Here is a 15,389-nt window from a genome sequence, read left to right as displayed (position 1 = left end):
TCACACACAACCATCTCTAGGATTTACAGAGAATGGTCCGAAAAAGAGAAAATATCCAGTGAGGGGCAATTCTGTGGATGCAAATGCCTTGTTGATGCCAGAGGTCAGAATGACCAGACTGGTTTGAGCTGATACAATGGCAACAGTAACTCAACCGAGGCATGCAGAAGAGTATATCTGAACAACACATCAAACCTTGAGGTGGATGGGCTACAGCAGCAGAAGACCACACCGGGTGCCACTCCTGTCAGCTAAGAACAGGAAACTGTGGCTACAATTAGCACAGGTTTACCAAAATTGGACAATAGAAGATTGGAAAAACGTTGCCTGATCTGATGAGTCTCGATTTCTGCTATGACATTCAGATGTTAGGGACAGAATTTGGCATGAACAATATGAAAGCATGGATCCATCCTGCCTTGTATCAACAGTTCAGGCTGGTGGTGGTGGTACAATGGTGTGGGGGATATTTTCCTGGCATACTTTGAGCCCATTAGTACCAATTGAGCATCGTGTCAACGCCACAGTCTACCCGAGTATTGTTGCTGACCATGTCCATCCCTTTATGACCACAGTGTACCCATCTTCTGATGGCTACTTCCAGCAGGATAACACACCATGTCATACAACACAAATCATCTCAGACTGGTGTCTTGAACGCGACAATGAGTTCACTGTACTCGAATGGCCTCCACAGTCAGCAGATCTCAATCCAATAGAGCACCTTTGGGATGTGGTGGAACGGGAGATTCACATCATGGATGTGCAGCCGACAAATCTGCAGCAACTGCATGATGCTATCATGTCAATATGGACCAGACTCTCTGAGGAATGTTCCCAGTACTTTGTTAAATCTATGCCAGTAGTACGAAGTATGAAGGCAGTTCTGAAGGCAAAAGGGGGTCCAACCCGGTACTAGCAAAAGGGGGTCCAACCCGGTACTAGCAAAAGGGGGTCCAACCCGGTGTACCTAATAAAGTGCCCAGTGAGTATGTAAATATATGTATATATATTAGGGGTGGAACTTGATTTAAAAAACAATTAATTAATTAATTGGAAGTTTTGTAATTAATTAATCACATTTTAATCGCGTTTCTTCCCACCAGTCTACTACACAGACCAATAGATGAGCGCAAAAAACACAGCCCTTTATCTTCGACCACAGCAGTCCATCTTGCCAGTGAATTGGTCAGTTTGTCTGATGTGGACTTGACATTTTGTTTCTGAATGTAAACCCTGACATGTGGTCGAGTGTTGACTGGCGACACTTTGCTCGTTTGCTCATACTAGGACTACTATCACATTTATCAGCTAAGTTATCATTACTGACCTGCGCGTTAGCCCCAACATGTTTTGCGTTGAGGTGGTAACGAAGTGCTCCTGTGATAAGCGAACTCCTTCCTACATAAAGTGCTAATAACACTATTTTTGTTTGTACTTCCATCTGGAAGTTCCTTGCATTTAAATTTCCCATTGACCAGCGTAGCCTCTTCAGTCATTTCCATCATGCTCATCTTATTGTGCATCGATATAATCTATATGCCTGGAACTCGTGCACTTAGAGATGTTCTATGGTGCAAAAGTGCAATTAAATTTTTTATTTAGTTATTTTTTCTGTAATTAATTAATCTAAATTAATGCATTAAAGTCCCACCCCTAATATATATATATATATATATATATATATATATATATATATATATATATATATATATATATATATATATATATATATATAATGTGTGTGTGTGTGTGTGTGTGTGTGTGTGTGTGTGTGTAGCATGCTTTGTTATATTAGCAACTATCCACAACTATGCCAAGGGTTTTTCTCAGCTTGTACGAACCGGGTCCCTGAAGCAGTTCTTGAACTGAACTTTCATACCCAACATTCCATCTTTTATGAGCTGTCAGGTGACAAATTGTGTCGGGATGTACCGTGAGGGTGTGAATGGTAATAGATGATGGTACATACAGTGCTGCTTGAAAGTTTGTGTACCAAACATGGTCATTGTTTTCTAAAGGTTTTTTTTTTTGTATAATTTAAATATTTTTGCCCACTCCTCCTTGCAGAACTTTGCCAGTTGAGAGAGATAGGAGAGCCCTCTGGCATGTATCGCCTGCTGCTGATTTTGCCACAGCATTTCTATGGTATTGAGGTCCAGACTTTGACTCGGCCAATCCAAAGTGCAAATATTTATCTTAAGCCGTTCCTTGGTAGTGTCACATCCAGTTCCTTCCTCCTCCCTGGTCCCGCCTAGTTTTCCCCGTTTCCATGGTTTCCCTTCTGTCTGTCACTCCCCTGTCTTCAGTACTCACACCTGTGTCTCGTTTTCACTCCTCTGTTTCAGTGTATATCATCCCCTCTGTGTCGGTCATTGTATGCGAGTCCTCCCTGGTTTTCCTATCTCTCGTGTTCTCTGGTTATAGATCTACCTGTTTCATGTTCCTGTTCCAGGGAGGAGGGAGGAGCTGGACGTGACAGGTAGTTTTGCAGGAATGCTTTGGGTCATTGTCTTGTTGCATAATCCATTTCCATCCCAGCTTCAACTCCCTGATTGATGACAGAAGATCCTGATCAAGAAGTTGCTGATAGGCCTCTGGGATTTGATGGTTCCATGGATAATATGGAGTCGACCTTCATATTTCCACCAGCATTCTTCACGTTTGAAGAAGTGAAGTTCTTCTCTTTATATTAAGTGTTGGTTTTTCTCCGAACATGGTGCCTGTGATTGTGGCCAAATAATTCAACTTTGGAGTCATCTGTCCAGAGAATAGATTTCTAGTTCACAAACTTTCAAGCACCACTGTATACAGATAATATCTCTCTTATTTGGATGTAGTGATGGATTTTCATCCCAGAACAGTTAGCAATCTTTTGTATGACATAGTGTCATCAATAAAGCCTGATAAGAAAATGAATGTAAACGAGTCCATGATCACTCACTATTAATACATGTGAGCCAAGAGCTGACCCATGAGGAACAAGTTATGAATTGTTAAAAGTGGCTCGAGTTGGAAAGTGGGGAAATTGTTGATTGATGCTGTCAAATGCAGCTGAGGGATCTTGCAGAGCGAGACCTGATGCGACAGGTTTCTCTCAGGATGTGCAGAGAGCTGCATTTTTTGTTGGGATGCCCGGTATTGTGACCACACTGGTACGTGTCCAAGAGATTGTTGGATGGAGAAAGGCCAAGACTTTTCAGAGTTTTGGATTGGTATTCAAGTTAGTGACGTTCTCTTGTAAAAAAAAAAAAAAAGAACGTTGCTGTACTGCTTGCTGGTAGCGACCGCGGATATGCCGAACAAGTCTCTCGATCAGGCAGAGGGTGTGTGAACGAGTGTGAGAACATCAGTCCTCACCCTCTCCTCTCTCTGCTCTCCATCCTCCATCAAATCCCCTCTAAAGTTTCGGTTTCCTCAGATCCAACAGATTTGTGAGCAGCGCTCCCCAGGGTCAGATAAGGTTTTTGCGCCCAGACACACCCTGCTGGAATCTGACTCCACCAGGAAGCCACAGAGGAAGCAGAGGATGATGGGGGATGTGAGTGAGAGATTCAGACAGAGGCACAGGCTGAGATACATGGATGACAGAGAGAGAGGCAGGGAGAAGAGACAGTGAGGAGAGAGAGACTGAGACGTCCACACACAAGGAAAGGAAGGGTGTGGTGTTTCTGAGTGGGTATGATTGAGGGGAATGTTTTTGGAATAGTGTGTGTGTGTGTGTGTGTGTGTGTGTGTGTGTGTGTGTGTGTGTGTGTGTGTGTGTGTGTGTGTGTGTGTGTGTGTGTGTGTGTGTGTGTGTGTGTTTGTGCTCACGTGTGTGTGTGCACGCGTGTCCGATCTGCTGCATTCCTGGGGCTCAGCTTACGTTAGGAGGGTCCATGTGTCCGAGCAGAAAATCCTAGAGTCTCCCAGGAGACACACCACGGAACGGCGTGGAAATCCGTCGCTATAGTGCCCAAGCTGAAAGAGAGGTGACAGTAATGTGTGGTGGCTTTGTGAAGCCCCTCTGTCCCTGATTTCACCCTGAATGCCACTCTACACAGGGGTGTGTGAAAGCCTTTGTCATCACTTTGTGCCAGCCTCATTCCTTAAATCAACAAGCAAGTGAGGATACCTCTTAACTACACCTAACTCTGACTCTGGGTCTGAGTCCCGTTACTGAGACAAGGGAAACTTAAAGCTTGTGTTGAACGGCTTTTGTGCCCCGTGAACCCCTAACAACGGCGTTCAGGTGTTGATGCGCCTGTTTTAAGCCACACCGGGGTCCTACCTTGACAAATTTGGGAGAAATAGAAGAAGATAGAGGAAACAAATATGAAAACAGAGTTGTCATTGTGTGGCTCTGTGTGCGCATGCTGTCATGTGTTTGCTCCCAGCACGCTAATCCCAGCACAACACTGCACCAGTGTGTCTCTGACAGGTTTGGCTTAACCTTTCTTCTCATTCCTCTTCTCACTCTGTTTCATTAAACTTATTTTACCCATTCATCTCTCTCTCTCTCTCTCTTTCTTTCTCCACTTCTATCTGTCTCTCTCTCTCTCTCTCTCTCTCTCTCTCTCTCTCTCTCTCTCTCTCTCTCTTCCTCTCCATCTGTTCTCATCGCTAGTTTGTCCAAGGCAGGATGTTTATTTTACAGCTTTTATCGTGTGAGTCATAATGAGGCTTAATTGCACTTTTTTAACGACCGCTTGCACCTCCCTGGCACTAACCCACTGGGCCCGGCTCGCCGTGAGCCACTCGAGCCCAAGCGTCCAGCGAGGAAGGACACGATGGAGCTGTTGGGTGCGTTTTACCGCAGGAAGCTTCGCAGGAAGCAGAAGAGGTCCGAACTCGGTAGATCTGATGGGGCTCTGTGCAAGTCGCCGTCCGAGGCCAGTGTCAACAGTCTAGCCACTGGCCTCCTCTCCAAAGTGCTCAGGTTCACCTCCAGGTAAAACCCACCAGAGTGACTGGCAAGACAGTGGCACTCACTAGGTATATGGTGTGTGATGCTGTGTGTAACCAGGCAACCGTCTCGTGGAACTTGGTGTTCCAGGTTATTTTTATTCAGGTGTTTGGTCTGACAAGTCAGATTAAGGACAATGGCTGTTTTGCTGATTTATGAAGTGTGAATGTAACCAGTACAAGTTTTGGTTTACAGAGGGACCAATACTCTACAGACAGATATTTATTTACATAGGAGCACAAGCTATCCGATTAAATAATTCACAATTAGATAGGTTAGTAGGGAATTTAAAAATAGATAGATAATTTGGTAATTAAAAGATAGGTAATTATGTAAATTACAGTTGCATCTTAAGTGTTAATGAGTGAGATTAATAAACCAAACATATTAAAGGATGTGTTGCTACTCTGGTGTGGTACAAGGTTGGGTTTAACAATTGAATGGATATCATTTCAGCAGGGGTGGTGTTCACAAACCACATACCAAGTGGTTTTTGTTGAGAAGCTTTTGTAAAAATTGTTAAAAGCTTTACAGATAAACTGTGGGTAGATTGCTTGGTATAGCAAGTATGTGAGATATGTGAAGTAATGATCCTCCCATGATGAGATAATGAGATGTTTTGTTCCTCCTGGGTTCTAGACAACGCCATTTCCTGTTTACATACCCAGTTTTAAGTGCTGTGTGTTCAGTCAGATTCGTCTTTGGGCCTTAGATTTGTTTTCTGCTTATTTAGAATATACGCTGGGTAATATTTTTGCTCATTCTTCTAAGTCAGACGTAATATCCAGCCCTGTTTTATGGAACTTTCGCTGATAGACCTCTGATGAGCAGATGGCTGTCATACACAGCATTGTGGATACTGAGCAAACAATAGAATGAAGTTCCTGGCTCAACCTGACTACTGATCTATAATATTATCATTATCAGCTAGTGTCATGGAATTATTCATCATCTGGATGTTCACAGTAGTCTGTATCAGATTTGATGTGGTGGTTGAAGAATCTTGATTGGTTTCTGTAGAGGGGTTCTACAATACCATACATTCATTATACGGCCCACTGGTCAGTAGGTCTTAATGCTGGCTACAGTACAGTGTGGGATCAGGACTGGCATATCTGGGATGTTTGTCCACAAGTGTGCGTGTGTGTGTATTAAGCAACAATGGATAGAAGTCTGATAAAAGTCTGGTGACTGTTGGCCATAACATATTGTTTATCATGGAGTGTGCTGAATCGTTTCAGTACTTTACTTTCTGCTCTTGTAGTGTTCTGTACATCAAGGTGAATAACGACTACTGATTAGGTTAGTTAGTTTTTGATTGTGTTGGCATTTCAGTCAAATATCAAATATCAGTTTACTTAACTTTGAAAATGAGGCACATTAATGGACGTTGAAAAAAAGACTATCACCAGCATTACGTTTGAGTGTTGATTCTGCATTCAAATCCGCTGTGCTCATTTAACATGCACGTTACATTTCTAACCAAACATGTTGATGATGCAGTGACAATCTTCTGAATGAGTTCGGATGCTGGCTGAGAGTTTGATTCATATATATACTTCATTCTTCTGTACTTCTAGTTTGATTCATATATATACTTCATTCTTCTGTACTTCTAGATTGATTCATATATATACTTCATTCTTCTGTACTTCTAGATTGATTCATATATATACTTCATTCTTCTGTACTTCCAGATTGATTCATATATATACTTCATTCTTCTGTACTTCCAGATTGATTCATATATATACTTCATTCTTCTGTACTTCTAGATTGATTCATATATATACTTCATTCTTCTGTACTTCTAGATTGATTCATATATATACTTCATTCTTCTGTACTTCCAGATTGTAAAGCTTCACATTTTGACTTTATAATGGTTGTATTACACTTCAATTCTAAATTTATTTAAAAAAATAAAAAAATTTAAAAATTTTTTTGCAAAAAAAACTTTTTAAATCAGATTCATTCCAAACAGTTGAGCAGCAGATGACACACAGTTATCTGTGTGTTTGAAGCCACTCTGTGATGTCCTAGAGCAGGAAGTGTTTATTTGGAGGTGTTTATCTGATCTGGCTCTGATAGAGATTCTCTTACACTTATGGCGCATTTCCACTAGGGCCTGCTTGGCGCGGTACGGTTCGGTACGGGTCGATTCGCAACGGAACGGTACGGTCGCGTTGTGTTTCCATTACAATGGTGAACCACCCCAATGTGGGTGGAGTCGCTGTTGGCGCGCGGGTTGTAGTGTCGTGACATCATTTGTATACGACCACAACACCGGTCGACGCCCCTTAACACATAGCATTATTGTATCTTATTTATCTTTATCTTCATTATTGTATGTGATTGCTCTAATTATTGATAATAATTTGGTATTACTCAAACAGGCTGAACACACCCTGCATAAAAAGCATCAGTCATACAATCAAATGAAATCAAACTTTATTATGAAATATAGATATTTAAAGTACAACATATGTAAATAATATAGTTATAGTTTTAAAAAAGTGCAAAAAGCAAATATATACGTATAGCTTTATATGAAATAAATATTTATAGTACTACAAGCAACATTTTGTGTGCTTTTACTGGCGTCTGTCTCGCATGGTGTTCACAAGTTCGCCAAGCACCCCGAGGAAAGCCCGGTTGAAGGAAACATTTTCCGCCAACTCCGCTCGCCTCGTCAGTGGAAGGGGAATCTTGAACGTAAAAAATAACAAATATTAAACACAAGTATTCCCGTGAAAGCAACAACAATATAGCGTAACTGCACAAAATGTGTAGCACGTCATCGCTGCTCATGCTGTGTTTATGGCTACAGCTAACTAGCAACTAGCAAGGCTAAGAGCTAGCTATTGTACAGTAGTGACTGTGGTGGTAACATTAACTACAAACACAGCTCTAAATTCCTGCGTTTACAATAGATGCGTTCATATTACGTTCATATTACATCTTTTACGAGCCTAGTAGTAAAACTGTGAAATCACAATACACTCACCATTCTCCGTGGCCTCCAGCACCGACAATGTCCAGCACGTTTTCTCTTCCGTTACTGGCTGGCCGGTGACCGTATATGACATCCATTTGCTGGAACCATTTCCAGTCTTTGCGGTTTGCTCCGCTGTGTCCGTTATGGTCCTTCACCGCCCGATAATCGCGTTAAGCTTTTTTAGCTTGGACCGACCGGCACTGCTGAACGGACCGCTGGTAGCCATGAGTGGCCATTAGCGCGGAAACCTCGCTAAAAACCTTTACATTTATAGTGGCCCCGTCCAGTTCGCCCTGGATTTTTTGATCGCTGATTATTAACAGAAAGGTTTGTACCTCGGCGTTTGACCAGGGAACAGACTTCGCTCCTTGGGTTTTAAAAATGGCTGAGGAGTCCATAGCATAGCGGAGGAGTCGCTCTCCTGACGCAACCTGTGACGACACTCCCTGGCCAATCAGTGTCATGCTGTTCCTCCACGTCACAGAACTGTACCGCTTCGGAACGGTTAGAACCTCGAGCGAGTCGGTACGAAAATAGTACCCGAAGGGGCCGGCTCAGAGGGTACTGGTACTAATGGAAACACTCACAAACCGTCGCGAACCGTACCGTACCGCGCCAAGCAGGCCCTAGTGGAAATGCGCCATTAGTGAAAGATTATTTGGACATGTCCCCAGTGGCCTAAAAAGTTCTGTACAATTTGACCTGAAGTGTTTAAATTTGCATTCCTTGGGCCTGTATGTTATCCATGAGTGTCTCTTTATCCAGACTCTGTCTGCTTATTACTTGGTTTTTGCTGTTGTTTGCTGCATTAAGAAGACAAGTTAGGTCTGAAAGGGCAACAGCGGGACCAGGGTTACATTTGAGAAATATCAGTGTTAAGACATTGGTTATGGGTTATGTCTGTGTATGCACATGAGAGAATTTGTATGAATGATCCATATTCTTGAATGTTCTTTATCTATAGCTGTTTCCTGTCTGCTCAGTGCATTAGCAGCTGTACCTATCTGTCTGTCTGTATGCCTGTCTATCTGTCCATCTATCTCTCTCTCTCTCTCTTTCAGGCGCAGTGAGCCCGGGGCACGTCCCCACTCCTGGCACTCCACTAAGCTGGGGGAGGGCCCTCTGGACCCTGACAGCATGATGCAGATATCCCAGGGTGCCGTGGGGGCTCCCTGGCACCAGAGCTACCACTCCAGGTTAGAGCCATCTACCAATGCTAGTCCACCAATACCCATCACACCAGAGCTACTCCTCCAGGTTAAGGCTCTTTATGTCTGAGCATATATGCTTCATTCCGTCTGACCTATAAAACCTGGAATCTCATCATGAGAAAACATGACAATAGAAACTGAAATGACACGAACAGTATAACAGTATTGAAAGCCGAACCATCCAGCCTAGCAGCAGCTCAATGAGAAGACCTCTTTTAGGCTAAATTACTTTAATATTCCTCGTAAGACTCAGTATAACCACGATCCATCAACATTATTTAGTTTTAATATGTAAAAAGCTTTATTTTATTTCATTTGTCATGGGGATTGGAGAAACGTACTCTGCTGCAGGAACATTCCTTCACATGACACCTCTTCAATTTGGAAGCGCCCATGGCAACCATCGCTACAGGCATGCCTAAGGGATTCTAAATTCTAAACCCCGATTGTCATTGTTTGATGGTCAAGCATTGAAAGACTGGCACATTTTCTAATGACGGAGTTGTAACTGGTTGTTACTGGGCTGGGGGAGGGCTGAGGGCAGAGCCATTGTGCACAGTGCAGGGTCAGTGACATCATCTTAATTATGCCAGTCGAAATACCAGCACGGTGGTGCCAGCTAACTCACCCCATACCAAGGCAGTCGCCACTACAACCCCATGGGATCACTTTCCTCGACACACGCACACACACACACACACACACACACACTCACACACACAGTCATGCAAATTCCGACCTTCATTCAACAAACTCTCAAAAGGGAGACACACTGCCTGCTGGCCGTCCTGGCAGACTGAGAAATCAAGGTGGAAAGGTTAGAAGACAGTAGATGAAGGAAGAGACTGAAGTGTGTGATCAGTACCAAACATCCATTGTAATGGCTCAAACATCTCAGACATTTATTGGAATTAGGCTTTGTCCATAGTTCAGATGTAATGTTTAATCCTCAAAAGAATGTTTTGCTAAGCCATAAAGATAACACACAAAGAGTGAAAATAATACCACCTTGTTTTAAAGATATGCAATTTTATTATCCCTAAACAGGGACCCAATTACCGTCTTTGATGGCGATCCAAGTCCATAACTATCATTCATTTGATCAAGAGCCGCAATGCACACAAAGAACAGTGCTGTCCATTTATCCCAAGAAGATTGCTGTCAATTTACAAGATCGTCCCAATAAATGGGATAATGCACTCCAGTCAGAATGTCCCAGTAACATGGGATAATATACCCTGTTCAGAACGTCCCAGTAACATGGGCTAATGCATCCTGGTCAGAACCTCCCAGTAACATGGGCTAATGCATCCTGGTCAGAACGTCCCAGTAACATGGGCTAATGGATCCTGGTCAGAACGTCCCAGTAACATGGGCTAATGCATCCTGGTCAGAACGTCCCAGTAACATGGGCTAATGCATCCTGGTCAGAATGTCCCAGTAACATGGGCTAATGTACTCCATTTAGCTTTTCTTTTTTTTTTACAACCATTAATGTGACTTAAGATCATCTGCACCTATGTCAAGTTGTCTGTGAAGTTGCATCAGTCCAGAAAGAATGAAACATACAGTGCAACATCCCTTACTCTTCTGTAATGCATAACTTATATTACTGCCATGCTAATTCACTTACTAAACATACTGCTATTGTTTGTTTCACATAGTGCCTCCACCACAGACCTGTCAGGCTATGATGCAGGATCACTGAGGAAAAGTCCAGACCAGTACAGTTCGCGAGGCAGCATGGAAAGTCTAGATCACACTCACCCAACCTATAGTTCCTGCCACCAGCTCTCGGCCTCCAAATCCTCCAACAGCATCGATCACCTGCACAGCAAGCGTGATTCTGCATACAGTTCCTTCTCCACCAGCTCCAGTATCCCAGAGTACCTTGCGGCTGCACCCTCGTTCAGTAAGGAGCGGTCATATTCAATGGAGAGTGTTCCCCAACACAGAATTGCAGAGGGCATGCAGCAAGCAGACATCCGCTACGTCCGCACCATCTATGATCCCCAACAGGGTGTGTCTGAAGAGCATGAGGTCTCTTCTGCAGCGGTGCTAAGGACCAGCGACAGCAGGGCACCATCCAGAAGTGGGAGCTCTCAGGGTGGGGTTTGCCATCGTGCCAGTGGCGGCAGCGGTGTGGGCACCTCCACATCTCACCGCCACAGTGTGGGGCCAGTATGGAGCCAAACGCACAACCACAACTCCTATGAAAATCTTAAAGGGGCACCAGCACCTCCCTTGCGCAGTGACAGCTACGCAGCCATCCGGAACCACGAGCGGCCCAACTCGTGGTCCAGTCTTGAGCAGGCTCGGTCTTTACGGGCCCTTCACAAAGGCTCCTGGCATCACTCCAGTGGCTCGGTGGCATCAGGCAAGTCGTGCTTTGGTGCGGAGGGTCAGCTTCACACTGTAATTGAAAAAAGTCCAGAGAGTAGCCCCACAGTTAAGCCCAAACAGAGCTTTCCGTCTGCCTCGCAGTCTGGAAGATCCATACTGCCAGCTGGCGTCTACGCTGTCCCACAACCGGAGCCGCATTTTGCACAGATACCTACTAATAACCCCAACTCCAGTACTGTGTACCCTGCACTTGCCAAGGAGAGCAAACAAGTACCTAAAAAGGACTCCAATGGGGTATCAGAAACTGGAGTCAGGGCAGCAGTAGAAAATGGATACCAAAGCATCGCATCCTACTCCAGCAGTGTCCAACCCCATTCTCCTGCACAACCCAGACAGTCCAAACAGGTGGAAGATGAGCCACAACCCAGCTGTGGTTTTTACAGGTCCCATTTGCAACCACAGGGGTACATGTCCCCAGCACCATCCTTGGGACAGGAAAGGAGGGACCCTTTCACGCCTGTTCAGCCAAGGGGGGACAGGCCTAAATACACACATGGTATGGACATTATGGAGACATACAGACAGCCAAGAGATGAAGAGCTAAGCAAATGTCCAGAACAGAATGTCCATCTTCAGTCAGTTCACACACCTGTTACACAGGGACAGGTTTCGCAACCTTACAGAGGCAACACAGCCCAAGCCCAAGCAAGCGATCAGAGAATCAGCTCTGCAGAAATGTTTAACAGTGACTCCACTCCCTACCAACAGAACGACCAAGATCTGGATCACCCACTCACTCGACTGGAGAATGCACTAGCAGAGGTCCAGAGATGTGCTAGCCCTCAAAGCACTGCTAGTCAGTGCAGCTTCCAGAGTGAACGTAGCATGTCCGTGCTAGAGAAGGTCAGTCACTTTGAGAGACATCAAACCAAACCACGCAGTCACAGCAGCCTCTCCAGTTACAGCTCCAGTTCAACTCGTCCACGTTCAACTCGCCCCCCCTGTGGTCTGGAAGATCTACACAACTCTTTTCCTCAAGAGAGAAGCTGGAGTACCTCCGTAATGGCGAGCCATGAAGGAAGTTTAGAAGCACCCAGATATGGAAGCACTGACCAACACAGGAAGCCACATGACCTTCAGAGGAGCAAGAGCACTTTTCAACTTGGTGAGGAAAATGGCAGAGACGTCCCATGGAAAGATGATGTTCAGAATGTCTTGTGCACAGTTCAGGACACGTCCTTTAATAGGGCATACAGGGACAGCATTAAGGATGCTCAGTCAAAGGTTCTAAGATCCACTTCATTCCGAAGACGAGACTTGAACGTCAATCCTCCTCCTGTGCCTGTCAAGCACATGTCTCTGGAAAGGAAAGGACCCAAGACAAGCCCCAAACCCACAGTTTCTCCACACACTCCTAAAGAACGACACGTTGTCCCTGTTGATGTAGCAGATATAACTGTTACTCCAGAGCTCCCCAGTGTCCCTCCAGTAGGGCCAGCAGCCATGAGGATATGTGGACGCAAAAGACTGACCATGGAACAAAAGAAACTGTCCTATTCAGAGCCAGAAAACATGCATGAGGTTGGGGTTTCTGATCAAGACTCTGGCCCTTTTCAGAGAAAGGCACCGCAGTTTTTGTTTCCTGAGACGAGCGTTGCAGATCGATGCCGGATGTTTGAAATGGCGGCTACTCGTAGCACAGGTCCTAAACCAGCCACCTCAAGACCTGACCTGAAGCAGATGCAGCAGGATGCTCTGGCCGAGTATGTGGAGCGCAAGACTGGCCGGCGGATGGACGGACGTCCACATCGACCTCTTAGTGCTTATGTGCAGTCAACCTCCTCTTCCTCCACTGACACTCTTAGCCTTATATCCTCCCCCAGTCTGTGTTCTCTTCAGGAACCAGGGCGAGAGAGCATCTCTGCAATTAACCTCCAGCCCTCAACCCTCACAGCCAGCAAACTGCGCTCCTATTACCCCAACAGGGGCACCCAAGCTCAGCCTCAACCTGAAATATACCACCCTGCCTATAGGCCACATGCTCAGACCACAGAGCCTCATAAACCAGAAAAGACGCCTTTCCCAGTTCAGGCCACAGCCCTGGAAGGCTTCTGCACTGACCCTGTGTCTCAAAGCGTAAATGCTTTTTTTGAAAGGGGTATCCCAACCAGGTGTTCGGGCAGGTCAGCTTCTGCAGAGGACCTCCTGGACCGCAAGGAAGAACGTCCAGTTTCACAGCACTTCAGATCACGATCCTCCCCAGTTGTGGAGAACTACGATCAGGTAATGTGCTTGTTTTTCCATTAGCATAGTACAAACATTTGGATTTGGGCCCAAAAGGCTTGGTGGTTCGAATCCCATAAGCAGCGGTAGCCAACCCTAAAGTGAGCAAGGCACCAGACCCCTAACTGTTCCCTGGGTGCTGCAGCAGGTGACTGTCCACTGCATTGGCTATGTATGTCCTCACTGCCCCAAGTGTGCTGTTGTAACTGTATTCACTCAGAACGGGTGAAATTCACAGAGGAATTTCCCTAAGGGCTTTAATAAAAAGTACTACTTCTAGTGACAGTTCATTATATTTTCAAGGTTAAACGGTAGTGGCTGTGCTCATTCTTGTGTAGCCATAATACTGTACATATCCTACTGCACCTCAAAAACAAAAGAGAAAACACAGCATCCTGGGGTGGGGATTAGGTTTACAAGACTTGCGAACCAAGCCAGTCTCTTAGGAGTCATGACAAACCCCACTCATAAAATCCCCAGAAAATGTCCCCCACCCTGCTCACGTCTTGAGCTACAGCTGGAGAGCAGGCTCACAAGTCTCAGTCATTCTGCATTAAAAGCATTCAAAGCTGTGCTCAAGTGTAAAGAATTTAATAACTAAAAGGTTCTTACTTTACATCTGCCAGTAAGTGTCTGGGGTGTGTTTGCTGTTGAAACTCTAAGGCTGGGTTTAAGATGTGCTTGGAAATGTGCTTGGTTATGGTTTTTTAAGGGGTTATTCATTTCTCAAGATGTTTCGAATATTTCGTGAACATGCATTTTCCTAAACGTTGTGAATTAAGCTTAAATCTGAGCTTATTTACATAAGCGTGTCAGCCATTCTTCCTAAATGATCTACTGAGACCAGATCAATGGAGGATGGGCAAACACACTAAGAACATAGTCACTGTAGCGCTGGGAGCTCTGGCTCCAGTGGGAAGATGGAGGGAAGGGCTCCTCTCTTCTCTCTTTTTTCTGCAGCTCAGGACAACAAAGCACAGATAAACACTCAGTCCCCCATCTAGGAAATGGTCAGTGCTCTTCACTTCCTGTTTGGTGCCACAGAGCCCGGCGGCAGGCAGGGTACTGGACGATGTGCAGGAGATAATGGTGCTCCCTCCGTGACCACGGGGAGGAGTCGGGGAAGATAACGGACAAACCGCCACAGCACCAGCCAGGAAGCGTTTGGGATAGTTAAGGAGTGGACATTTATCTCTCAGAGCGATTATCCTACACACAAACATCGGGGTGTTTCAAGGAGCGAGGAAGGATTATATGCAGATGGCATGTCAGACGCCAGTTGTATCAGCGGGTCTATCTGCATTGCCCAAACAAACTTCAAAAGACGATAATGTACAGAAGTCATCAGTAGGCTCTAGATTTTTCAGAAATTTTTCTTAAAAGCACTTCAAACATGTTTTTTTTTTATTAAATGCCTTTAACTCTGCCCCTCACATCCATTTACTGGTCACTGAACAGTTAATGTATTTGACTGGCCAATGTATTGTCATGCCTGACTCATAAAGGAAGTGTAGGGCCAAGACCTTGAGACATATGATTTGAATGTCTGTGTTATATGACATAAATTAGCAACTGGTGACTGCAAAATCCAAAAGATTTGGATTTG

The 15,389-nt window shown here is 44.8% G+C and overlaps 1 protein-coding gene and 1 long non-coding RNA gene across 3 annotated transcripts in view; one reads left to right on the top strand and one right to left on the bottom strand.

Annotated features, from left to right (window-relative positions):
* shroom3 (shroom family member 3) overlaps positions 1-15,389 on the top strand; it is a 39,423-nt gene that overhangs the window by 14,540 nt on the left and 9,494 nt on the right. The window contains exons 1-3 of one of the 2 annotated variants that reach the window (XM_076994366.1): positions 4,373-4,933; positions 9,008-9,142; positions 10,822-13,783. In XM_076994366.1, the coding sequence (XP_076850481.1) occupies positions 4,773-4,933; positions 9,008-9,142; positions 10,822-13,783 (3,258 nt within the window). In that variant the 5' untranslated portion in view covers positions 4,373-4,772. Of the gene's footprint in view, positions 1-4,372; positions 4,934-9,007; positions 9,143-10,821; positions 13,784-15,389 lie in introns of those variants that run through there. The other variant, XM_076994367.1, reaches the window with a different exon arrangement.
* On the bottom strand, positions 7,378-8,101 carry LOC143500295 (uncharacterized). Its single transcript, XR_013126739.1, has 2 exons — positions 7,956-8,101; positions 7,378-7,656 (listed from the first exon to the last, which is right to left on the bottom strand). It is a non-coding gene; the product is annotated as an uncharacterized LOC143500295 (long non-coding RNA).

The sequence above is a fragment of the Brachyhypopomus gauderio genome, unplaced genomic scaffold, assembly GCF_052324685.1.
Source record: "Brachyhypopomus gauderio isolate BG-103 unplaced genomic scaffold, BGAUD_0.2 sc140, whole genome shotgun sequence".
Taxonomy (NCBI): Eukaryota; Metazoa; Chordata; class Actinopteri; order Gymnotiformes; family Hypopomidae; genus Brachyhypopomus; species Brachyhypopomus gauderio.
The sequence above is the reverse complement of the archived record's forward strand: the minus strand, read 5'-3'. Positions and strand labels throughout refer to the sequence as shown.